The sequence below is a fragment of the Tyto alba genome, unplaced genomic scaffold (genome assembly GCF_018691265.1).
Source record: "Tyto alba isolate M040663 unplaced genomic scaffold, T.alba_DEE_v4.0 Super-Scaffold_48, whole genome shotgun sequence".
NCBI classification, from domain to species: Eukaryota; Metazoa; Chordata; class Aves; order Strigiformes; family Tytonidae; genus Tyto; species Tyto alba.
Genome location: NW_024881324.1, coordinates 15,046,051 through 15,073,286, shown reverse-complemented (window position 1 = coordinate 15,073,286; position 27,236 = coordinate 15,046,051). Strand labels below are relative to the sequence as shown.

The window sequence follows — 27,236 nt, the reverse complement described above, 5'->3', positions numbered from 1 at the left end:
CATTGATACGGTGAGGTCCTATTGCTCATGTAGTTGTACGCATTTTCCATAGCACACTTATTTATGTACAGGATCTTACTCTCACCACTGCGAAGCTGTGCGCTTCTGAAATGTGGTTGGCAGTATCCCGTCAATGCCTAGAGCTGGTTGTGTGCCCAACCAGCTCTGTGAACATCAAGGTCTGCCAAAACACGATCTAATGGCTTCAGGCTTTGGATCCAGGTTTGCTAATTTCTAAACTGAGGGGGAGGGTAATGGGTTTGGGAGGGCAGATTATAGTGGTAGTTTAAAAGTACAGAAACACCCCAAATGTATGTGTTTAAGCTTTTTTGATCGTATGTGGTATCACCAGAGCATATGTGAACATATCACATTTTTGGTGATCACGTTCCTCCTCCTTAAAAAGGTGAAATCTCATAAACTTAGACCCTGACCCAACCAGAAGCTCTGCCAGGATGAAACCCTGTGTCCATGGGGAACTTCTCAACTTTGTTAAATCTGTGTATGCACTTGAGGTTCAAAATTAGCTCTGGTTAAGCTGAGGTTATTTATATTTACATCATTTACTAATTCTTCAGTAAAAGCCTGCTGATACAGATACATAAAGCATAAGACACATAAAAAATTTTAGAGGAATTTGGGCCTGTTGACCTATTGTTCTGTAGCATATTACATATGAATGTAAACTTTTAAAGAGGACTTAGTCTGGACAACAGGCTGAACAGATCTGGAGCTAGTTATCAAAGATAATATCTGCAGTCTTTTGTTTCAAAAGTAAAAATGTTACTTCAGATTGAAAGGAAAGGGAGCTTAAATGCATTTTTATATAACATAAATGGAATTTTTGAATAAGTTCAGATAAATACTTTTGTCAAAATATGCTGGAATATAATAAGTTAATTCCAAGCCGCAATTTTAAAAGTATGAATATTTTGATACAGTTTTGAAGAAAGAAAAAAAAAAAAAAGAAATCAAATAATAAAAATCAAATTCCTGTACTTAACAGGTCTTTATAAAATTCAAGACCAAAGCAGTAAAGTGAGAGGGGGGAAAAAAACCCTGGTGAATAGTCAATCAGTTTCTCTGTATGTGGCCTTACTCTTTACTGAGAAAACAGTGTCTCAGACTTGCCAGCTGTGAAATTTTTAGTTCATCTTTACCATGGAACACATCACATTTTATTCCTCTTTTAGACAGAGCTATGAACAGATGATGGACGAACTGTAGACTCATGTTAGAAATACTTATTTCATTTTAAAAGCTCAGCCCTTCTTTGACAAGGCAGTCAACCCCTCTTGTAACAATAGAAGAAACATTGTGGAGTCGTAGTTCAGCTCAAAGGAAAGACTTCTTTCAAGTATTTGATGAATAGCAAAGGAAAATGTGAGAAAAATAATGTGACAGCTAAAAACGTTATGCCCTCTTTCACTGTCTTGAACTGTAAATTTTCCTATATATTTAAGGTTAGGTAAAAATTCCCAGGGTGGGCAGCATAATTTTCAGCTGAGAGAGATTTCATGGATGAATTTACAGATTTTAGAGACGCAGAATTAATCTGAACTAAAAATTGCACTAAGACATACATTTTAGAGGAACTGTTGCATCTCATATATTCTTAAAATAGCTTCAGTTTTGCCATTTCTAGTGGATCTGAAGAAAATGGTAAATATTTGTAACAGACTTGTGAGATAAAGTATATATTCGCTCTGCCATGTGCTGGAATGTCTTTACATGCTGTTTTATGAGCATACTAGTTTTTCAGATACTGAGTATCATGCAACGACATTAATTGAATGGGTTTTGCGTTAGTGTTAAGTGGTGGTTAAATGTTGATGAGAACTAAAGTCTTGGGATAGTGTTGGGTAAATACAAGACTCCTTGGAATCAGATTGCTATATAATTTTGGCATGGTATCTAATCAGATCTCATACCTGCATATGATAAGTTCTTGTGATATTACACAGTGTTACTGTCTGCTGGCAGAGAGTGAATATTATCAGTTCAGTAAAGTGAATCAAGTATCTATGCGTTCTCTCACCTGAGGAAGAAAATGCATTGTTTATTCCCTCATTCCCTGTAAATATGTTATTAGCCTGATATATCACTATACTTTACAAGCATGATAGCTGTTTTCACCATAAATTTGGCAAGCTTACATCATGAAAAGATGTCTGCATCTGCATTTCCATAGTCGGAAGACTTAAATAGATACCCAGTAGTTTGAACTGCATATATATGATCTAAGTCTGTTTACCTGAAACAGAGGATTATCTGTATAGCCAGTATATCTCAGAAATTTAAAGTGGTTTGATTCTGACTATTTTAATAAAACACTTGCTTACATTATCCACTTAAGTTTTCAGGAAGAGTTCAGACTTTTACAAGAGAATTCAGAGGGTACAAAACTTCAGTGCTCTCTAATGATATCTTTTAGCACTACAGGCAGAAAAAAAAAAGGTGTAGTAGTCCTATGTAGGTAGGATTGTCAAACAGTGTTGCAGGTTTAAGTATAGCACAGTTTATCAGAATTTTCTGAGTAATAACCTTTGCAGAATAAGGTTTAATTGCATTTTGTTTGTTGTGTTTATTAATCCTATTATCGTATTAGTTGAGAGCTACTGACAAATTTGCTTTAAGTATATATGTGGCTTTTTTTGTCTTATATTTTTTTGAATGGATTACTTTATCTCTCTTTTTTCCTTTATTATACTCACATGAGACATGACTACTTTTTACTCATTCTATTAATTAGGAAAAAATAAGAACTCTTAACAGTTTGAGCTTAAAGTGTTCAGTAATGTAAACTACCAATCTTCTGGTTTTCGTACTCAGAAATCCACCTCTCTCCCTTTCTTTTTCCTCCCACCCAACAGAGGAGCAAAAGAGACAGTTTTCGAGGGTGTGGTTATCATGAGATAATAGCAACCCTGAGGGATTTGAGACACTTGGGTGCATTTCATACCTTGTAGCTGTCCAAGGATGAGATTTTCTCACGAAGGCTCCACCCCACCTTATTTATTTTTTATTGCATAAATCAGTCTGTGTGCTTAAGGATCATTTATCATTTCCCTAATATTCACCAGGGTACAAACAGTACTGTTCTAGTTCCATTCAACTGCTTTATTTCTCCCTCCTTCTCCTGCTCAAAAAAAAAGTTGGCAAGATTCTAAAATTATATAATGGCAGTTCTGTATTTAATGCAGAAATCGTACATTATCCTAAAAACCCTTCACCCTTGAGTACTCTTTGTACTTCTGAGAACATGATATATGGCTGAGTAGTGTACTTAGCAACGATGACTTCATTTAAATCTTTCAGTTTCTGAGAAAGGGGTTACTGCCTAGAACCTAACTGGTATTAAAAATACATATTTTCAGATGAAACTGCAGTTAATATCAGCTTAAATTTGTGCGTGGAGAGAGCACTCTTGCAACATGAGAGGTGTTAAAATCTATAGGAGTGAAAAGTGAAACACTTGCTGAGGTTTTGCTTTTATGCCAAACTTTTTTAATTTTTTACCAATTATAGAATTCTTTATCAACATTGACAATTTACATTTCTCAGCCTTCCCAGCACAGCTTCTTTGGTATATACTAGTGATGCAGGATCAAATATTAACTAATGTTTCCAAACTCCCATATGACACTTCAGCAATTTCCTCTGCTTCTCTGGCTAACAGGCAGCATCAGTATGTTTCACTCCATGTTCTTGTGCATCCTTGGCAGAACTTTTTATATCCCAGGTGAGGATGCTCAGAGCCCCAAAGCAGCTTGGGGTCAGCACTCTGGAAATTAACTAAAACTCCTACTACAGCCGCAAAATGTAGCATTCTTAGCTTATGTCAAGTGTTGTGTTCAATCACGGACCGTAACTTGCGGTATTTTTTCATCCAGCCATACTTCACAGCTATTTAGCATGTCTCCCTCATGGACAATCACTGCTCATAATGACCTGTTCAAGCAGGACTCTCTTAACTGTCATGAAGTTCTAAAGATTCCCTGTTTTCATACATGCATTTGTGAGCAACTTAGTCTTATGGCCTCCTCTTTGGCATAATATGGTGTGACAAAACTTGTAGGCTGAACTTGGTTTTTGTTCTTTTCCGCCCAGTCAACAAGATCTAGAAACACAGTTTCCTTAGTTTCAAATAAGTTCTTATGTGTACTGTTTGCTTGGAAGGACATGGAAACTGAGTGTGCTGTGTTATAGAGGCTTTCAGGCATGTATAGAAAATGTGTTTGGAAGGGAAGACAGGTTGAAAAGATCCTGAGATAGATGTACACGCTTCCTTCTACACTTATCTCTCTGAGATAAATGCACCCTGTTGGCATGTGCTTATGATCCTGCCATTTCTTGACTGAGATATCTGTGAGTCATTCAGAAAAGAAAAAGCATGATTGAAAAGTGCTAATTGAAATAAACTATTTGCATACAATAGAGACATGACATCTGCCTGAGCTATACATCCTTTTAAAGCTAAATTGCAGCCGTACACAATTTTACAGACTTCACCTTATTTGTGAAATTTGATGTTCCTGCTGATCACGTCCAGTGATTTGTTCACTACATATTGGCAACTTGGTCTTGTCTTCTACGTTGGTTTTCCCACATACCTCATCCTGAGGCTGCAAAATTCACTTTGAAAGTTGATGGAGCTTTTTATATGCCAGTCAAGTCTTGCTCAGGTCACTCTGAGGGGGTGTTTACTGGCACATCGAATATCAGACTCCAGTATAGATGAAGAGGAACACTGTCTTGTAGGTGTCAATATGGTCTCTTGTCACTTCTAGCACTACGAGAGACAAAATCTTTAATGCTGTCTTAGGGCATAGTCAGGTGGACTAAAGCAGTATAGTATTTGTTCATGCAGGCAAGAAGGGAAACTACCAAACTTGTTGGTTTTGTGCGATTAGTTGACTACCACGTCCTTATTTCCTGAATAGTTTACATTAATGTTCAAGTGAAAAGCAGCTATTATTTCTAGTCCTTTTCTCTGTGTCGGAACCCAAGAGACAGGTGAAAACAGGGCTGAGGTTAGTGTTATGGGCTACAGTACACAAATCAGTTGCAATGCTCTGCTTTGATTTGTGATTGCCATGCCTCATGAGTGCCAAAGCTGCCTTTTAAAATTAATACTTATACATTATTTGCTAAAAATTGTGGTGGAGATGCTTTAGTAGTCAATAATAAATATAAGAATAAATTAAGGGCAAAGGGGTTGCCTGCAGAAAATCTAATAGACTGATTTATTTTCTGAGAGTATCATCCTGCTTGCTCAGAAAAGGGAAAAATAATAACAAAGTTTAACCAAAGGGTCTCATCCCTTTAAACTCTCTGCCCAGTGGCCTTTTCCCCCTTACCCCCACATACCTGTCAAGGCAGAGCTTTTTTTTCTGATTCATCCCACAGGTTGTTTTCTAGTTAACCACCCATATCCTTCTAAGGCAAATAAGTTGATTAAGTAGAACATTTTATGTGGGAGATCACCTTTGAGTTCAGAGTGCTCACTGTCACATAGAAAACAGCAGTGTTCTCCCTGAAAGGATGCAACTGGAGGCTCATGGTTTAAGTATTATAACCACATTGAAATATGAGTGCTAGCAGTGGTGATAATAGTGTATTCCACTCTTGTAGCTTCCTATACAGGATGAAGGATTATCACAGTCCACTTTGAGGTATGTAATTATTGCTATTCTCCATCTTGCCTGAAATGGAGTATTAAAAATAGGTATCACTACAGTAAGTTTACTGAAAGGTGTTTGTTTCTACAGGTTTATTACATCATTGCCAACAAAGCCATCATCAGCTACTGTATTTGTGGATGCTATTAATACCTTGATTTTAAAATTAATCATATGTAGTACCTGTACATGCACTACAGGCAAGGGCATTAGTGCTCATCTACTAGGGTTTACCCACTTTAGCATTTCAAGGTGGGGTGGGTGGTTTTTTTTGTTTGTTTGTTTGTTGATTGTAATTTTAATAAAATTAAAGGATTCAGTGGTTTTCTTTCAGGGCAAGTACAAACCCCAAGCAATTGCATTTATTTAAAGAATGTTTTTAAATGCCAGCTGTTCTCAAGAACAAGTAAAAGGAAAAGAATGCTTCTGGTTTTGTGGAGAATTGGGTTTGGAATCCTTTCTTTGAGTAAGATTTTGAAGTGAAATTTCACAGAAGATGACCTTATGCATTGGAAGAAAAGGCAAATACTTGCCCTGTTCAAAAAAAGAAAACTGAAAAAAACCCCTGGTGACTCATTTCTTGACATGCAGTTGCACGTTTATTCATTTTCCCGGTCATTCCTGCTGGAGTACTGGAGCAGGAACTGAGAAGGTGGTCACTGTGGGAGCATATCTTTTTTCAGTACATACATATCCATCCAAATTTACTTCATACAATTAGCCATCCCAATTTAATTCTTAATGCACATGCAGTAAAAATGAACAAAATCCTCAGAAATTAATTACGTAGAAGTCTGAGGAATGCTGAAAATGTTCTAGCTAAAGAGGAGTTTGTGTCATTTTTGGTTGCTTTATGGCAAACCAGAAAGTGGAAGAAGGAGGTATAACAATACGAAGAATGGTAAGTGAGTAGTACCCATGGCAAATGAGAGAATATGGAGTGGGCCAGGAATAGGTCTGAAGTGATGGTATTTGTTTAGAAGATGTGTTTTTACAGTACTTTTCTCTAAGGGTGGTATATCTGTGAAGATCATGACTTTAGTATTTTAAGAATAAACTGTGAGTGCACAAATAGGGGCAGACTTTGCCTGCTGAATTGGAATAGTTAGCATCTCCTTTGCCACACTGATGCAGGTGTTGGGCTCTGAGCTTTAAACCCCCCTGGGTACTTCAGAGAAGAGGATGTTCCCTAGATAGTTGTGCCCAAAACAGGCAGTTATGATTTTTTCTCTCTGTGTGTATATGTACATGCTTATATATGTCCTCAAAACTTCATGCTTTCATTTGTCTCCCTGAATTCCTACCTGCTCTGAAAGCTCAGCCACAGCCGAAGCACCACAACATTACAAGCTGCAATGTGTGGTCAGAGCTGAAGTACCTGTCCACTCTTAGGCTGTGATGAATTAATTGATTTGATTTTACAGTAGTTGACAGTAAGAGAGCTAGGATAAGTTGCTTTATCTTGGATTTGCTGTGGTTTAAGAGTGCTTCCAGATAGCGTTACCTCAGCTCCCCAGAGAAATAGTAACTTGTTTTCTTGCAGTGACTTGGCTGTGTCTGCACCCTTACCTTTCAAATTGAATGGTTGAGTCAGGCATATTTATGGGTAGTCTGTCTAATTGGGTTTATGGTTCCATTAATAAGAAGTAACACATGCACGTTCATTTAATTTTTTTCTTGCAATAGCCCTGTGAAGTAGGGAAGCTCTTTCAACCCCCAGTTAGCTGTAAGTAAGGAGATGACAGTTCTTGTTGCTGGGAGGAGAAAATGCTTTTCGCTTAGAAAATGAAAAATCACAGAGATTTCCATAAAATAAGAAGTAAAAGCCTTTGTTAAACATTATAGAAAGTGGGGTGTTTTATGAAGCATGTGTTCTATTTCTACAGATGCTTCATTCAGAGTGTGTGCAGCTTGGTCAGAATGACTTACAGGACTTAACCAGCAGTCAGTGTTTTTTCTTACCTCTTTATCACAAGCTGTGCTACATCAGTTACTAGGTGAATATAGCACAGAAAGCCAACCCAAAATAATGAGAAATATAACTTAGAGAACTGGTCAGACAATTGTCAGTAGATAATGTGTGGGGAGGGGGCAAAAAAGTACCAAAAAAAAAAAATTTTGCTAGTAAGTTTTCAATTTTATAGAAAGTTTTAAATTTGTACTTACTTGAATTTGAACAATTAGAAAATGATTCTACAAAAGTTCTGCACTTGTTCAGTACATTTTATTTCCCGATTAAATGTCCTTAAGGAAAAAAAGACCCTAGTCCATACTCAAATCTGTCAAAAATCCATATATGAAATACTATTGTCAGTTCATTTCCTCTTGGAAGGAGGAGCATTTTTGGTACTTTGGGGGTACCTGAGAAACAGTTGTTTGGACTCCTGGTAAGCTTTCTAAAACAATTATATTTAGCATAAGAGATTGCAGTCTGGGAAGTAATCTTCTTAAGTGCTAAATAATAAATGTTGAAGACACATAATTTTTCTCTGGTTGAAAAAAGCAAGACTCCTGGCAGGGCCCATAAACCTAGGGAGATCTTAGCTTATGCATGAGTAGGAGTTATAAGAGTCAGGCAAGGTAGTCATCTGCAGGGCATTGGGGTAATTCTAGCTTCCAGGCAACACAGGCGATGTATCAACACTTGGGAGGGTCCATTGTGTTAAGTCATGTTTTGCAGTTTTGTTGTCTAGGAAGGCAAAGAGAGGAAAGACTGACGTCAACAAAGCTGTGCTGTAGTAGATTATTGCTTTAGTTCAATATCTATCTTGCCATCCATTAAAAGTCTTATCAAAATCATAAAGCAGATAAATGGTGAAGGTTTATTGTTTTTTGGGGGGTTTGTTTATTTTTTTCTTTCTTTTTGCTTGTGATGATGTTTTTATTACTTCTGCGTAGAGCATCTTTCTACATTTTCTGAAAACATCAAGGAAGCAAGGATGAAAGTATTTTTAAAAAGCATCAGAAGGAAATATATATATATATACGTACACACACCATAACCTAGTTGTCACGTTAGAATTTTAAATAAACTGTATGTTTTAAATTCATTTCTTTATGTGTGAAAGTGAGTAAAAATGGTGCTATTTCAAAGTAACTGCATTGTCTGCGTGCATATTATTCATAGCTCTCTATTCCCTTGGTACATATAAAGTGAAATGAATTGGCTATCTTTTTACATCTCCCTTTGAATGTTCTCTAGTAACTCTGCAAGTTGCCCCTTTTTGTCTTTCTACCAAACATCATTTAAAGCTTCTGGCACAGCTGGACTTCAGTATGTAAGAAAGCTTTTAGGGTATTACAGTGTCAGTAGCCATTGAAGCTACAAAATTTGAAACATCGAAAACCATCCTGACTTTGCTACATGTGCCTTGCACTTAAAAACTTGGATAAACATGTATATTGTTGCAAGTATCCCTGAAAAAAATCATGCTGAAAAGGAATAAAGTATCAGTGCTTCTTTTTTAAAAGCTTCTTTTCTAATCTCTGTAACTTGAAACTAAAGACTTTGAACAGTGGGTTGGAGATTGTTCTGCAAGATAAATCCCTTGCATCACATAACCCTGACAATTCCCCAGTTCCATCAAATTAATAACAAATGGATGAGAAGATAAGCAAAACTAATGGGGAGGTTACATTTTTGTGACAAAGGTTTATGGCCATACCGAATCTCATGTTCTGTGATATCCCTCCTCCTTCTCCTCCTCCGCTTTGGTGGTTTTTTTACTATCAGATCTGAGCATTCCTCTATCTGAAGCTCTTCTGTGGAGGAGATATAATGAATAGCAAGTTGGACTATGTACCTCCAAAAAATTGCTGTGAAAAACTCTCCCCCAGCAGAAATTGCTAATTTTCTACAAGACCAGGTCTTGTTCTTGCACACTGTACCTCCACTTTCTATTCATTGGATGGTGCTGCATGTCTGAACGCTGAAACACACTGCTGTAGTCCCAACTCCCTGTCTTCTTAAAATTGTGCAATGATTTAGTTTGGGAGCAATCTCTGAATGTCATGGGGAACAGCTCTTTCCATAAAGCAGGGCCAATTCACAGCAGGTGGCTCAGGGCAATGTCTGACTGAGGTTTGAGTATCTCCAAGGGTGGCGATGCCACAGCCTCTCTGCACAACCTGTTTCAGTGTTAGACTATCTGTGTTGTGAACAGTTTTTTTCCTAATATCTAATTGTAATTTTTCATGTTTTAACTTGTGTGCATTGCCTTTTGACCTGTCTCTGGACAACTCTCTTTTAATCCAGTGTGTTAAACTCTCTTAATCCACTAAATTACCTAGTCAATAAGCAGAACGGTAAACAATTTTCAAATTATCTCTATTTGGAGATCTGTTCCAAAACACACCTTTCAGTCAGTAGTCAGTGACCAAGGCAACTGTACAGGATGTAAGAGACTTTGTTTTATTAAAATGAAGAATGAGTATTCCGATTTAAGGATTGTGACACCAACATTTTGAAAATAATAGGCAACTGGTGGTTCTTCTATATCTCTTAACTGGTCAGGCATATACCAGTGGGCTGCTTTAGAGTCAAAGGTGAATGTGATGACCTTGTAAGCTGGATTTACAACCACATCTGCAGTTTGCCAGGGAGGAGTCACTTTTTAAAGAAACTGGATAATGAATCCAACTGTTAACCCCTACCAGTCTGATGAATATAAAACTACTCAGGGAATAGTTCTCCATGCTTATTCTCTGCTTTGGGTTGATTTTTGTTTCTTTTTCTCATATTCCCCCCGAGAAAAAGCAAGTAGCGGTTCTTACTCATAAGAGGGGAAAAAGGAAACCTGTTTTAGTAATGCAAAGCTATTTCTCTTTAAAGATTATTTCAGAAAGTTTGCATCAAGAACTTGATCAGGAGGAGAGGTATAAGCCAAAGCCAAACCATAAGAAGTTGCCATATGAACATACACTGTGGAGTATGTTAGGGGGCCTCTTGCACCTAATTCTTGGGTATTTCAGCTCCACAAAGAAAGTTGCTGACCCTTAGGGAAGACTCTGCTGCAGGGTAGTTCTGCTGCAAGATAGTTGGGGACTTCAGACTAGCTGCACTCTTGTATCTTGTGTGGGCAATAACAGTATAACTTAGCCATTCATGAACTTTTTAGTGCTCATATAGCAGAAAGGTAATAGCTGGTTTTGGATTCTGCAGTGCTTGATCCTTGGGGATGTAGTGAAAGGTGATGCATGGTTTTGCTGCTGTTGTTATCCCAAGTGACTTTTTCAGACTTAGAAGTACACTTGTGTTGTGAGGCTTCTGTTTCATACCATCCCTTTTTTCCCCACACATATTTCCCAGATCTCAATATACTTGGAGAAACAAATTGTGGGGAGCCATGAATGAACTCAACTCTGTTTCACCCCTCATTTGTGCTCCTTTTGAGGATGCAAAAGCGTATGTGTGTGTTTGGGGCAAGTAACAGGTTTACATTTAAGCTACTCTCCCTTGTGTGTAATTAAAACCACTTTGGGGTTACTTGTATAAGACTGAGCTGGTCCCTGAAGCAGAGTGTTGTGGTTTATGGCAGGTTATAGAATATGAAGATCAAGAAGGATAATTCAAGATCCTTAAACAGCAAATAGCTCATTTTTGCACTTTGGTTTGGGTCTTATCACCTAGAGGTGAAGGTGGAATACTGGCCCACTGATGTCTAAACCAAACTTCCAGAAGTCTCTCCGATCTCTAAGCCTGCAGTCCATAGTATGCTATCATATTATGCAGTGTAACTCAACCACTGGGACCTCCACATAAGCACTGGCAGAGAAGAACATCTTTTATCAGTTACACTGCTTATTCCTTTGCATAATGAGTTACTTGAAAATCCAAGTTATTCAAGCTGTCTTGCTGCAGCATTATTGTGAATAGCTTGGGTTTACATGAATTTTAGGAAAAAATGTTGACTTCTGCTTCCACTTGTAAAACTTTTTCCTTGCTAATTCTCTGCTTATAATCATGTTGTCAAGTTACTCTGATGTTATACAGATCACTTTTTCTCTTTTATTAATGAGAGAATAGGGAAAGAAACAGGAAAGAAGATAAATCTACAAAAGGCATATTGCTTTTATCCAGAATTTCAGTCATTATTTTTTCAGTCAATTTCTATTTAGCTAAGAAGTTGACTATGGCTTTAATATATCAAGAGTGTTGCTTATTAAAGCAGTTCAGAGCTGTAAAATTGATTATTTTTCTATATAACAAAAAATATATAGTTGTTTGAGGGATTTTGGTATCTTTCAACTACTTTTATTTTGGTGAGAGGGCAATGAGTTGAGTGTTCATTATGAGTTAAGGGGTTGGGGGGAAGAGGAATTGTCATATTCTCCTAGAAGGTTACCTGACATTTTTGTAGATATATGGGTTCTTTCCCATCCCCTTGACACTGCCCAGCTCCCAAAAATTCTTTAGATTTACTAAAATCCCTAGGATTTTTTTTTTCTCCAGTGTGTTAGGACTTCATAGGAATGCTTGGTCCACAGCCTGTATTAGATTTAGCGACTGGAATGTTATGCCTTACATGCCTGTTCCTAGGGGTTGAGCAGTTTGTTTACTGAGATGATATAAGTGATCCCAGTGGTTTTTATTGGCAGTGGAAGGCACACTGAATATTTAAAGCAAACAGAATTGATTTTAAAGAATACAAAAAAGTAACTGCTGTGAAACTTCTGAGACTTGAAACATTTCTGAGCAGTTTTTCCGCTTTGTGATTTCCTTCTCAGGTGTAAACCTTTCTCAGTGCTTAGAGAGACCTGATACATACCTTCTACTCTGATAAATCTAAAGAACCTACTGTAAGTTTTTTCAGGAAAGCAAAGATGCTTATTTTAATGTTATAGTTAGGTTAGCCACCTTTGATTTTATAGTGAAAGAATAATAATTTATGTCTATACTATCCTATTTCCTCATGAGGCTTCACATAAGCTTCCTCTTATAACACCAGCCTTCCAGAAATCCCATCTTCTGAAACTAAGGTGACTGTAAGGAGATGAAATTTCAAATGGTTATTTATATTCCTTAGGTAGAGAATTGAAACATGTTCTGCTAGCACGTGCTATTTTTGGTTGAAAGCTAATAGTATGATTCCAGCCCATCTGTTGGATTGTTCCAAATGACAAAACAGAGATGAAGTATCTCACAAATCCAACCCTGTTGTGTGCTAAACTGATAGTTATTTTCAGAATATCACCAGTGTTGACAACACAGTGGTCAGAAGCATTATTAAGTCCTCAGGCTTGTATATAGTACTCATACACATGATAGGAATGTGTTCTTGTGGAGGTTAAGACCCATATGTTTTCATTTAGATAGTTTTCAGTAAGCTTTTAAATCTTGTTAAAGACCTTGCTAAGCTTAGTTTTGAATGATCAGTTGGGAAACATCATATTTTAAACATTTCTCTATTAAATTAAAATCTCTTGTAGAGATTGAATCTGGCAATTATGAAGACTGAAAGAAAGGTGGGGGGGAGGAGGAAACAATAATTCATATTCAAAAGGTAGAAACCAGTTCATTGTAATTCTTGGAGCCGTGTGAAAGAGACATAATGTGGTTTGGTGTATTCGTATTGTGTCCTGTGATACCAGAAATGTTACAACTAATGACACCATGATTTCCTCAAGAAAATATTATCATCCTATGGGTAAGCCTTGATATGGAAAGATTTACTTGCCCAGTAATGTATTTGAAGTGTACTATATTAGGGATGAATCCAGCAGTGAAGATACTGAGTATAGAGAAATCCTGTGTACGTAAGGAGTCATATTCCTTTTTTTTATTCTTTGAGGCAATTCTGAAAGGTGTTCAGGATCTGAAAACCTGGAGCTGAAGTACTTTTGACCTAGGATTTAATTGTCTCCTTATTGTTCTGTCCTCTTCTAATGACACACTGTTATCACTACCAATCAAATGGAATAAATAAACACATCTTAAGTGTATACATTCACAGTAACTCCAGAGATCAACGATGACAACTGCAAAGGCACAGTGTCTCCACTGTACGTGGGAAGGGAGTGCCAAGGTCGCTCAGACTAACATATTCCAAGTAGACAATTTCTGTTTTGTTGGTATGTCACAGTTTCCCTTTGTCACAAAGTCTGTCCAAAGAGGGCAAAGAGGTATTGGATCCATGCCTTCAATACCCTTTGAGAAAACTTTCAGGTTTAAAGTTTCTGCCAGGCAGAAGCTTCTTTCCCCTACTCCAGTTATTACAAAAACTCCTGGTGTTGTCTTCAAAAAAGTTGTTAGTTGCTTTATGCAGTTGACAGTAACTGATAGTTTTGGATTTTTGAGATTAGAATGGAGCATCTATTTTAGGTAGCTAAATTTAAAAAATAATGTGTATATGGTTCTCTAAATCATGATCAAGACCATCTCCATTAGGCTTTCTGCTCTGACTTACTGCTGTCTTTACTGGTGTACAGGGAGATGAGCTTCCTAATTCAGGCACTTAAGATAGTTGTCATAAATTAGGCTGTTTGAAAAAATCTCATCTGTAGGTATTACCTAAGACCTTTTTATCGCTGGATAAATGTTTAATCTTTCAGAAAGTATGGCTTGTTTGTAGCCTTCATACGCCTGCCTTTACAGTCATTTCCATGAAGTTTTTCCTCTCTCGCGTAGTACCACTGAGATCAGTGCACTAGGAAGGATTATTTCTATGAGTAACATCTATTGAATCTGTTTCTATAACTCAGACCCTGGTCTTTTTTTCTGTTGTGCATGCATGTCAGTTCTCTTTTGCACATCCCTCTTAATGAGTTCTCTGCATTTTATTTTCTTTTTTTTCCCTCCAGTCTTCCTGCTGATCTTGCACAAAATAATGTGTATAAGGAGAGGGAAATAATGCAGTAATGGATAACTCAGCAGCTTTTCTTTCTCTGTCCTTCTTCATTTGTAATTGCTTAATCAATCCAGTATTTTATAAAACTCTTTTATGTTGTTAACTTTGTATTAGAATCAAATTAAAATCCAGTGTGCATTTATCTGTATTTGCCATGTTACTGCCTGTACACTGCACGGAGTGTCTTAAGAGTCCAGCATTTTTGGTGTTGGAGGTTTTAGTGGATAAAACCATTTTTTATTTTCATGAATGCTATTCTAGTCTAACCTGCAGTCCAAAGTGAAATTAATTTAGTGGTCTGAGTCCCGTCCCTGGTGAACAATAGTCCATGTTACAAAACCACCGAACAGGCACAAAGCTGGCAGTTTCTGCTTGGGGACACTCAGACCCAGCCAGTGTGGAGGCACAATTACCTCACGCCCCTGGGAGTGATTTTTCTAGGTGAAAATTGAGGTCATTCATAAGGCAATAGGGAAAAGCATCTCTTGTGAAACTGGTCTCTGCATCAGCCAGGGAGAGCAGTTCCCAGTGCTGCTGCCACAGGCTCATTGCTCACCCTGGTTAAGAGGTTTTGTAATCTGGGATCTCTGATTTAAGATCACTGGAGTTACACATGCATTTACATTGTAGTAGAATATGTAAGTAACAATTTGCATTTTGGGATGTTGTTTTTTAGTAGGTTATTTGTTAGAAACAATACCTTGTGCCAAATGGATTAAACTAAAAAATGCTCAGCCCTTTTCAGTAGATCAGTGTTCAATTTCAGCTGGGTCATACCAGGTTAACAAGCCAAAGTACTGGGTTTCTTTTTTTTCTTTTGGTTTTCTTTTTGGTTTGCTTTCGTTCATACCATTAGCTATTTCATATCAAAACTGTGTCAGAACATTTTGCTTTTGGAGCACGGTAACACAATTTAGATGATTTCATACCTGTGTTAAATTAACCAGAAGTGTAAATTCAAATTAATCTAATTATTTATATTTTATCTGCTGTGTAAATAAGCCTTAAGCCTCTAGTGATTGCTGTATAGGGAAAGTGGCTTAACAGGAGAAATGAATACAGGGATATCTGTCTGATAAGTGAGAGGTTTCCCAATGATTTCACTGTGATAGCTCAGCTTGTCCAGCTATGGTCTCTTATCCTCTACTCCATTAGTAGTTACCCTATCACTGAAGACTAACGAAACAAGGATCACAGATTTGTACCATCTGACTTTGGTAGCGTCTCACTAACCTCCAGCCTAGATCATATAAAGAGACTGTAACATTGCTGTCACTCTGGAGCTCATTCCTGAAAGTCTATCATCAGCCAGAGGGGACATAGGTAAAGTAATTCTTCCGTGGGTCAGGGCAATGGAGGAGATTGCTCTAAAGATCCAGTCCCCTTTACTTTTTTTATGACATTGGCAGTATGAACAGAGAACATTTTTTCAAAAACTAATATAAGCAAAATCCCTCAGTTGGGGAGAGTATGTAGAAGGAAGGAGGAACATGCCTCAGGAATGAGCACCAGTGGGAGAAAATTCTTCAGAGTCCAGGAGCTCCACCAGCACGTCCAAACAACCAGCCTGTACCCACCAAACAAGCAGAGTAAGCTTTCTTCCAAGAGATTTTTATTCTGCCTGCAGATTGGGATGGTCATAACACATCTCTTACCTTCAGCTTACTTTTTCCAGATTTTAATTTTCTTCTCTAATTCCAAGAAATAGAATTAATATATTTTTAGAACACTCTGAAAGCTTAGACTCAAGCATTGTCTTATGGCCGATGCCACAATCAAAATCGTCATAAAGATGACTGAGAAGTACTGGAGCAGGAAGAGAAGGAGGAGTCTTGGTCCAACAGTGTCCACAAGTTTATTGTCATACTTTGGAGCATATGTCTGCTGGAGGAGATGTCAGGTTTCTTTTGGATACCTCCACCCTTTGCTCTCCCAGTTCATCATCCCCTTAACCTCTGTGCAAAAGCCACCGCTCTGGTAGACCTTAGTCAAGTGGGGTTGGGAGTCTCATTTGATAGCAGGTAATTCAAGTCTTCTCTCCATTTTGAGGTGTGTTTAAATTGCAAAACTTTGGACCTTGTTTAAAGTTTGTGGGTTTTTTAATGCACGTTTATGCTGTCATGCTGTCTGACTAACCTAATATATTTGTTTTTAAATTTGTTTTGGACAATTTTAACCAAATTCAATTGTGTCAAAGTTATTAAGCCCAAGTGAATATTGTGAAAATTGGCAGCTGTGGAGATGAGAAAGAGCCTGATAATGCTCCCACTGTGGAGAGGCTTACCCCTTGCTTCACATGGGAAAATAATCCTGAGAGAGAGATCAGGGAACACCAGTCTTTTGGTTTTTCTATTTATGGAACTACTTGTTTATTCTTAGAAATCCCTTGGGGGTACTTTTTTAAACTGAGTATCTACTCTGTACAAAAGTGTCCACATGGTCTGTGACAAGTGATGTATTACTTTGTTTGGTTGTACATGATCATGATATGTTCTGGTTCCCCTAGTAAAATTGGTGGGTTTTTATTTCTTTCTCTCCCCAAGATTTCTTTCGACCTAGCAGAATATACTGCTGATGTGGATGGGGTTGGCACTTTACGGCTCCTAGATGCTATTAAGACCTGTGGCCTTATCAACTCTGTGAAATTCTACCAAGCCTCCACCAGTGAACTTTTTGGAAAAGTGCAAGAAATCCCGCAAAAGGAGACCACCCCTTTTTACCCAAGATCGCCTTACGGTGAGGATCGCTGGTGGTGTGTGTTTAGTGTCTGTCTGTCTGTTCTCCCCACTCATGTCTCAGGGCTGAAGTAATTTGGGTGTGAGATTAGAATGACGATAGAGCTAAAGTGACTAGACATGTCGAGAGGCATACCTTTATGAATTACTACATAAAAAGTATTTGCTGCCATTGCCCGGGGGTTGGAAATTAGCATCTCACTTCACAAGACCGTGTTCATTCAGCTCAGAGGTAGAGAGCTCTTGTAGAGGGGGGAAGGGTGACTCTTCCTTCACAAAGGATTGTGAGATACCACTGAAGTGATAAAGTTTCATATTTTTTGTTGCCTAAATGAAAAACTCCCAAGAGCTCACTTCTTCCTTCATGAACTTGCATGAAATTTGAAACACTTATTAAAGCAATGTGCATGGAGGACTTTGGTGATAAAGTTTCAAATCAATTTGAGTGTTAAGGCACCAGATTTTAGCTTTTACTCCTCCAAAGTAATTTTTTTTTATTAGCAGAGGTCACCACAGTGGCATATTTCACACGCTCTGGCTGTGTTAATTATATTGTAAAAGAAAAAGTGCTACGCTTCAGTATGCATAAGAAAACAAGTGAGAAAGTGCCCTAATGCTTTCTGGCCAGTTCAGAGGCTGCACAGAAAAGAAGCGTGTTCCTGCTCAGCTGCTGTTTCTTGGGCTGGATATTTTTTCCATATGAAATGTGACAGATAAAGGAAATGAATCAAAATCTAATGCACTCTGCTGTTGAAATGTGGACTTCACCCTGTGTGTGTGAGAGAGATGTGTATGTGTGTCTGTCTGAGGTGTGTCCAAGCAAAGTGGACATATATAATGCTTTAAAATTATTTTTATAGGGGCAGCAAAACTGTATGCCTACTGGATTGTGGTGAACTTCAGAGAGGCCTACAATCTCTTTGCTGTGAACGGCATCCTCTTCAATCACGAAAGCCCCAGGAGAGGTTAGAAAATCCATGTGAAACTGTTCCTGACTTTGCATATATCTGACTGGAAAAATGAAACAATGCATCCACAGGTTTCATTTAAACTTGCCAATATTTTGTAGGGAGGGTGTCACGACTTGTAGCCTGCTCATGGCATTTGATGCAGCCCTCCTGGCAGTCTCAGAGCCTGCAGAACGGCAGCTTTCCCTTCCAAACATCATATTCCATTTTGTAGCCCTCTTGACAGTGAAGGAAGACTTGTGTATCCCATTTTGTGTATCAGCACTCTCAAGAGACTGCAAATAATGTCATAACATCCCTGAGTTTTCTTTGCCTCTTGACAATAAGTTAAGGCTAAAATGTTAAAATGACACTTTAAAAGGGAGGTTTTCTAAACATTTAGGTGGACAACTACATAATAGTTGCAGTTTCAGGTGTGACTTGCACTCAAGATTTTTAATTGCATATAAATATCAAATTAAGAGGCAAAATTTTAGACCCTCTAAATTCATAAGACTAATGAGTACAGCCTGGTATACTTTGCAAATTTGTGGATTATGGCCTATACCTTCTGACAAGATGGCTTTTAACACATGGCTTTAAAATGCCTTTCTGTTTAATCCTTAATAGCAATACATCTTAAATTCCACTTAATCATGCCTTTTCCTCTTGCGGTACTTTATGATGATACTTTAATACTGGTATTTAATTTGAGTAAGAGCCTATGGTTGATTAAAAGTCTCTTATACAATGACAGTTTTTCTCTGCCGTTAAAGTACTGTGACTGTAGAAAACACTCTAAAATTAAACTTTAAATTAACACAGAAAACTGAATTCTCAGTGCAGAAGCCTTTTATTGTGGTCTGTTTCTAAATGAAAAATAAATTCAAGTTTTACAGGAAAGCAATTATATAAATTATAGCCTGGCACAGAATGTAATAATTTTAATCATACTTACAAATATGAAATAGACCATAATTGCAACTCTGCTTTAAAAAAAAAGGAAGAGAAAAAAAGAGTCAGTGTCAATAGGATTTAAATATTGATTTCAATCTTTGGGAGTCACAGTTGCAAAACCTCATAGTACACTGGATAGGCAGCATTTACAGTAAGTGGTGCACTAAATACTTGGTGGTAGAAGTTGTTGCATCACTTTGCTGGAGCAAATGACAGTACAGGTTCAACATTAAAAGAGAATAAAATTCATTAGATTGTTTAATTTAGAAGTCCTAATACTTTGCTTTCTTTTAAACAGTTTACTGTGATATATTCTTGGTGCATTGTAAAGTGACGTAGAAATTGCTTCAAATTATCATCATGCAATTAAAATGTTCTGACCAACATAAAAATGAGGGAATATGCAATGACAAATATTGGCTTGTCATGATTTCTGGTAACACTAAGGAGCTACAAGATGAGATGGAAATTATAGGAACACATTTACCATTTGTGCTGCCTCTCTATAGGCTTGGGCCATTCTGAAGGATGAAAAGTTCAGTGCCTGTTGCTATTTTGATCACTCTGACACCAGCTTTGACACCACTGCAATGGATCTTCCAATCCAAACTCTCTTTTCAAGACATTTAATGTCCCTGTGGAGAACCCAAGGCTGTGCTTTGAAGTCTCAGGCTGTACTTTTGGTTGTGTATATGTGCTGGGTGCAGTTTTAAGCCCCTTACACCACGAACAGGAATCTTGTTTTAGCAATGGTTTCGGTTGGCTTTGTTCACCTCAGCAGGGGTACATGCCGTGAAAGCAACTGTAACCACAGCCCAGTGCCATTTGCTTGGTGTTTTTATGGGAGAAAGTCTCAAAATTTATACAGAGAAGAAAATGGAAGAAAAGTAGTTTTGAGTTTTTTTCTTAATAGCCATTCATCACTTTCCTCATGTTTTTGAAGACTGCAAAGGTGCTTTGGGAGGAAAAGAGGATTTAACAGGGTTTTCTAATTCCTATGCAGAGACGGTAATATACACAGAAGTTTTAAAATGTCTTATGGTTTGGCCTTTTTTTTTTTTTTTTTTTTTTTTTTTTTAATTCTACTGATTTTAGAGATTGGGAATACCTAAGTAAACCAAAAAATATTTTATTCTAATATTACATACCATTATTCCAGTTGGTTTAGTGGTACACTGAATTGATTGAATACAACATCCCATCGATACTAAGTGCATCTTCTCTGCACTTAATGCCCGGGAATCGATGGAGCAGAAGGTTGTGGCAGTGCTACTTGATCAAGTGCAGAGTTTATCTGTCCCAGCAGACAGTGCATATGTTTTCCCTGTATATGAAGTGTCTACCATACATCTGAAAATTTCTGTAAGCTTCCTACAGTCAATGTATTTATAAGAAAAGACTGTGAAGAGACAAATTCTAGTATTCCTTGTAGTCAAGGATCCATGAGCTATGTTACACTGTAAGGCAATGGTAAGGATGAACAGAATGTGGTTTTGGTACCTGGCAGCCTATGTTGTGGACTGTGACCAAATACAGAAGTATTTGTATTTGAAGTACTAGTACTTATGGTGAAGGATGATGAATTGCAGTTTTCTGCCAAGTGACTGTTAGCAGGTGGTCACTGAGGCTGAACTGAACAGGCAATTGTAAAGAGTTTGTTTCGTGATCTCTCTTCTTATACAGTGCTCAGATAAACTGCGATACATGAGCCTAGTGAAAATGAGAACTGTCTAATCTCAAGAGCTGCTTCCCTGAGAAAGGAATTTAGGAATATACACCTCTTATTTTAGAATGCCAGTTATTCTCCTTGGCCTTCCCAGTTTTAACTCAGATAGGAGCACCAGTAGTTAATCTCATGTAATCTGTATAATAATGGGGAAGTCTACACAGAGTTCATAAGGGTAAAGAGTGCTCAAGTCTAATATGAAAGGTTTCCTATTTCTTGAAATCACCAAGGTTTCAGAGAAATGATGGCTTTGAGAAGCTTGTTTGATTTTCTACTTTTATCTTGCTCTATAAGAGAACCATTGTAACTGGAGTTGTTCTTAAGATTTGACACTATACTGCAAATCTGAACACTTAAGTTTGCTGTGCGGGCTTGCTTTTAAGTCTGATGTTTCATGTTCTGACAGCTACAGTGACTTTACAAAAAACACCAGTGATAAATTCCAGGTCGGTCGAACCCACTGTCTGAGCCTTACATCTTAATTTGGGAATAGTATAGCATTATTAAATTGCACAAATACTTGGGTCCATACTCAAGAGATACATGTGAATGTAGTAACAGAGAATATTATCTAAAATCTCATATGGAGTGGAATGAGTGGCTATGTTAGACTAATCTTAAGAAAATATACATCTATTTTGAGCCTTTCTATAGTATTTTCCTTTATATTTTTTTTCTTTATATTATACATACTGCCTTTAATTTCTTAGTCACTTCTATAGTTTTATAAGATAAAATAGTCAATTTTTGACCAGTACATGCTTTTCAGCTCACATAAATCAACACAGCTCCCACAGAGTGAATAGGCCCATGTTGATTTATGCCAGCTGAGGGTCTGGCATAGTACTTCCAGTAATGGTCTGGTAATGTAAGATAAGCATAATCTCCTTGCTTTGGGGAAAAGACCTGTATTAGCATATACCTTGCTAAAACTGATTTCTTCAGTTACTTTCATCAGTTTTATCTAGGTATAGCTCAAATATTTTCTGATTTATGGCAATGTCAAAGAAGAATGGGATCTTCCATTTCTGAAGCTTATTTATTGTCTAAATATGACACTAGCTGAAAAGCAAAATGCTCTCTACAGTGGTAGTAAGCTACAAGGTGGCCTCTGTTTCCAAAAATTAACAAACAAAAGAAAGCATAAAAAACTTTCCAGAATGCTGCTTTTGTTTTTTTTTTTTTTTTTTTGGGGGGGGGTTGTTTGTTTATTTGGTTGGTTTTTTTTTTAAATTTTTTTTGCAAGACAGCATTATGAGGTACTAAATGGGGGAGATGATGGTTGAACATGGATCCCACTATTACCAGTGTGGAAATGTCTGCCCTATAGCAATATTGGAAAGGTATTTCTGTTCAGTGAGATGACTGTTTTGACAGTGACACAATTATCAAGTTCAGTTTTCAGGAAAGCTGGGGCTCAATCCAAGCCTTTTTTACACAACTGGGAAGATTTCTGTTCTTTTGTTGGGCTCTGGATCTCACTACTACCTTCTTTTCTGAGTGAGAAAGCAAACTACTTGTTGACAGTGTCATTTGTTTCTTCCCAGACAAGCCCTTACTTTTTTTCGCCTCAGTTCTGTGTAAGACATTTTCTCAGGTTTATGAGATGTGCCTTTGGATATCTGAGATAACTTTCTGATTTGGTTAACCACTTCATTGCTTGCCTCATCTGATCTTTATCTGCCAAGATGTACAAACATGTACAGCATGTTTCCTGACACAATGCAACAGAAGTTTTGTTTGGTTTTTTGTTCTGGTTTTTTTTGTTGTTTTTTTTTTTTTTTTTTTTTTCTCTAAGTAATAAATACTTTGCCTCCACGCATGACATCATTGTGTAGATCATTCAGTAGGGAATTTTTGTTTGTCTGATACCAACTCTGGTAAACCAGTTGTCATCAGACCATTGCTGTATAGCCAGAGGGAAAGGATACAACTGCTCATTTCTGTGATCTCTTTCAGCTGGGGAGGAAATGGCTAGGTGTTAGATTGCAGGCTGAATGTTGTCAAAGTACATGTAGTAAGATTAAAATGAAAAGAAATCATGATTTAAGGAGAATGGGGAGTGTTTGCTTTTATTGCACATCTGGATCGGTGGGGGTTGTCAAGGGGAAGGGGGTGAGAGATTCCCCTATTCATTGTAAATATGTCTGGGTATCTTTTGAATTCATGTTTTTTGTTGTTACCTTTTTTCTAACAAGCCTACAGTCTCCCTTTTTTCTCTATTTCATAGAGAAGGCAGAAGCAGGTGGTGACATCTGCTACCGACTTTCACAAGAAATCCCTACAATCCCTACTGTAACAGCTGCTCTTCTGCATCTCCTATAAAGAGATGTAGCCAACATCTGCTAGATTTCCCTTTCTCATTTCTTTGGTTGAGGAGACTAATTTCTAGTCATCTTACACATTTTCTGTGCAAGAGGAGCTTTGTCAACCTAGTGCCATTGGAAATACTAGCAGGTTTGATGGTGCTCTTTTTGTAAGCCTGTGAAAGGCATAAGTGTTTACAATTTTCAGTGTAGAGCTATGTCTCTTCCATTTAATACAAAATTGCCCAACCCACGAGTATATCTGAATAGCAGAAGTCAGCAGTGTATTGCTTGTGTCTTGCTGACTCCTTGCTGGATGAGAAGAATGCAGGCTGGCTAGCATCATCAGGAATCGTCTGCCTAGCATACTGAAAACTCAATGGCAAGGTACCATGGCCAAAGTAAAAGGAGTTACTCAGACTGTTGTGTGCTATAGAGCAGCCAAAATCGTGTCATGCTTTTTAGTTTGCATGTTTCAACAGAGAAAGCATGCAGTGTCCTGAAGACATGCATTCTTACTGGCTTTTTCTCCCTGCTGTGAGACTGATCCTGCTAAGTGATCCATGCAGGTGTTTTCTTATCTGCACATGCAGTCAAACATCAGTGGGGATAAATGTGGGCATTAGGGTCTACTTGTACAGATGGATTTGCAGTAATACTGACTGTAATAGTAGAGAATTGCCAGGTAATACCTCTCTGCTATTTTACCTAAGTACATGTGTTTTCCCCTTGAAAAAGATTTGACATTACAAAACAAGTGAATTCAGTTAATTCTGCGATGTTGAACTGGATACGGGCTAATTAGTACTGATCAGAGCACATCACAATATGTGGAGATTTTTGCCTAATTTTTATGTTGCTAATAAGTCATCTTAATCTTAAACTTTTAGTGTCAATTCCCTAGTATTAGCCAATACTGATATATCAAAGCAGTGCAATCACACCAAAGTACAAGTAGGCTTCCCTCTGGGGGCTTGTGTTCTAAAAGCACTATCAGACTAATGAAATACAAACTAAAGGTTGAGAACATTTATGCATGCCCTTAGCTTTGGGCATCCAGGTAGTCCAGGTCAGTGCCATGGAATTTACCACATATGGGAACAAAACAATCATCTACAGGAACTGAATCAGGGCATAAAAAAATATTTTTCTCAATTGAGTCTGATAAAGGAAGGTGCAGTGTTGAACAGTCTAATTACTGAAATCTTTTTGAATCAGTCTTCACAACAATAGTGTGTGGGAATCCTTACCATCTCTTAATTTTTTTTCCTTTTCACTCTTGAAGTAGCCCTGTTTCTGTATTTCTCTATCTGATGCACTTTTCTGGGGTCTATCGCCAGTTTATCTAAGTAGTTATGGATATAGTTCATACAAAAACTAAGTAATTTCTTGCCTGTGGGTTTAGATTTTTGGAACAGCTGCATTCACAACCCAGATCTCTCCTTGAGCAAATTATTATCTTATCAGATGCATCTTTTTGTCATTAAATCATCTGCTCCCTCATGGCTTATACTGTGTTGAGAATAAAATAGATTCCAGTTTTTACTGTTTTCTGTAACTGATTTCAACTTGGTTTTTAATCTCAAAAACCAACCAACCAAACAAAAAGCAGAGTATCCACACAATTTACAAAATGTCAAAACTAGTAAGTTTAGAAAACCTTACAGTGTAACTCTTAACTTTTCTGAAGTTGTATTAGCAGGTATCAGTGTTAGTTTCTTAAACTAAGAATTTGAAGACTTTTTTTCTCTAATGAAATACCACCCCAAAACTTTGAAATAAAATGTTATGGAAGATATGGAAGTCAGCATTGGGAAAGGAAGTGGTCAGAGCATGTATCTCATCTGTAGTGTTTTTATGGCTTTGTTACTGCACAAACTTGTAGCAATGTTTTTAGAGATAAGGTGGTTTAGGTGCTTATTTGCCTGTTTATATCCCCTTGATTGCATTTATTTATCCCCAGGCAAAACACAACTGAAAATGTGACCATTCTGCTTTTTTGCGTATGTATAAATGAGAACATGAAGTGAAATCCCAGAATTGGGAGTTTTATATCTTGCTGTTTACTTTAAATTAGCTTAAAGTGAATGTGGAGTTTGCAGAAGGTCAGAAGAACAGAACTGCCATAGCAGTGTCAGCCAGAAGTCCATTTAACCCAAGTATCCCATTGCCCCTGCTGGAACATTAGGGGAGAGTGTAGGAGATGGTATAGATACAGAATGGTCATCTCAGACCCCATTATCTGATGGGTAAGAGACCATGCATTAAGGATGCACCCCAGTCCACTGCTGCCCCAGGCCAGGGCTCTGTTGGAATTCAGTCCAAGCAGCTGCACCTGAGACCTGTTCTGAAGGAAAGCACTTTAGCTGAGGTATAACACCTCCTTTCAAGGCACGGTGAAGTCATAGCTCGGGCATACCCAGAGTCTAGAACACAAGAGCATACTGCAGGATAGAGTTTCCCCAGATGTGGAGACTCAGCCACAGTCAACCACTTCTGTATTTCTTGTTTTTGTCACTCGAACTGTTTTTTCTTGCAATTGCACCTACACAATTCTTTCGTGATTCACTAAGATTTCCTCCTGCGTTTTCCCCTCAAATTTAATTAATGTCATTGTATTTCTGAAATAGTCAGAGGCAAGAAAGGAAAAAAATCACACAAAGACCAAAGGTCACATCATTAGGGGAAGAATTATGTTGCATTAATGAATCTGTCTTGCATTGTTGATATTCTATAAGTAATGCATGTTTAGTATTTTATTGATTGTTATTGTACTAATTATTTCCTAAACTTCTGAAGGCTTGTGTCTTAGTATGATTGTTTGCACAAATTCTCTCAAATATATAAATTTCTCTATGCTATGCTACAGTAATTCTGCTTTGTCTACTTCCTAGTACGTAACCCAACATCAGTGATGCCGGTGTTCCCCTGGGAGTATGAAGTAACGACCATTAGAAATTGCTTATGGCTCATCTTCAGAGTCCCGTGTGTCACTGCAGAGGTGTTACTAAGTACATGAGACTTTGTAGGCCTTATTCTGCAACCTTCAAATTTTGTGCATCATCTACCAGGTACAGAAACTTGAAAGCAGGTTCATATACACAGCTCATACATATACAGTGGCTGCCACACTTACCAGGCCCATCTTAGTATCTGAAACCTTTCCTCAGTAGTGTGCATCCTGTTTTCCTTAAAATAGTTCTTCCAAAGGTTGACAGATCCCTCTCATTAGAACTCTGCTTACTTTGTGTTGAATAATTTAAAAAATTAAAAAAAAAGCAGATACATTAAAAGTGCATGTTGCTCTGAGAAAGTTATTTGAAATTAACCCACTCAGTCATTTAAGATACAGAAAACTGAATGAGAGAGACTCTAAATCACAGTAAAACAGTGTCACCATTAGTGGTTCGAAAAACACTGCAGAAGAAAATATCAACTGATTATTCCTCAATAAAGTCTTTAGGATTCATTAAAAACAAATAAATGAGAAATGCAATGTAATCGGATGTCACCTCAGATAAGATTCATCATATAGTGGGATTTTATGTCAGTGTCATAGGAAGCTAAGCTACTTTATCCAAGGTCAGAGAGAAGGTTAGTGTATTTGGTCAGAGCTTGGCTTGAACTTAGGAACAATTTTTTTTGTGTGTGCATTATCTTTACTGAAGGTTCTCAGAAAGGTGTGTTCAAAAATACAAAGCAAAACCACACAGACATTGAATGTATAGGGTTTCAGACTATAGCATGTGTTATGTACTTTTTGGGGGTACATGAAAGCTTTATGTTTATAAATGTTACCTGTGTCACTTTGAAATAGCTGAAAATCTCGACAGTAAGACAGACTGCTGATTTGTTTCACCTAAATGTGCGTAATTTTTGAGCAGATTTTAACCTCTGTTACAAGGACTTAGAGCAGTATATGCTGTCAGTTTTATGTGTTTCCCACACTGATGATATGTGCACACCTTGCCAACCATGCTAAAATATTTCCTTTACAAGGATTTGCCTTTCATAGACACTTAAATTTTAATTATATAT

General features: G+C 37.5%; 1 protein-coding gene across 1 annotated transcript in view; it reads left to right on the top strand.

Annotated features, from left to right (window-relative positions):
- Positions 1-27,236, top strand: part of GMDS (GDP-mannose 4,6-dehydratase) — a 427,214-nt gene that overhangs the window by 153,042 nt on the left and 246,936 nt on the right. The window contains exons 5-6 of the mRNA XM_032991929.2: positions 17,071-17,263; positions 18,123-18,227. Of these exons, the coding sequence (XP_032847820.2) occupies positions 17,071-17,263; positions 18,123-18,227 (298 nt within the window). The remainder of the gene's footprint in view (positions 1-17,070; positions 17,264-18,122; positions 18,228-27,236) is intronic.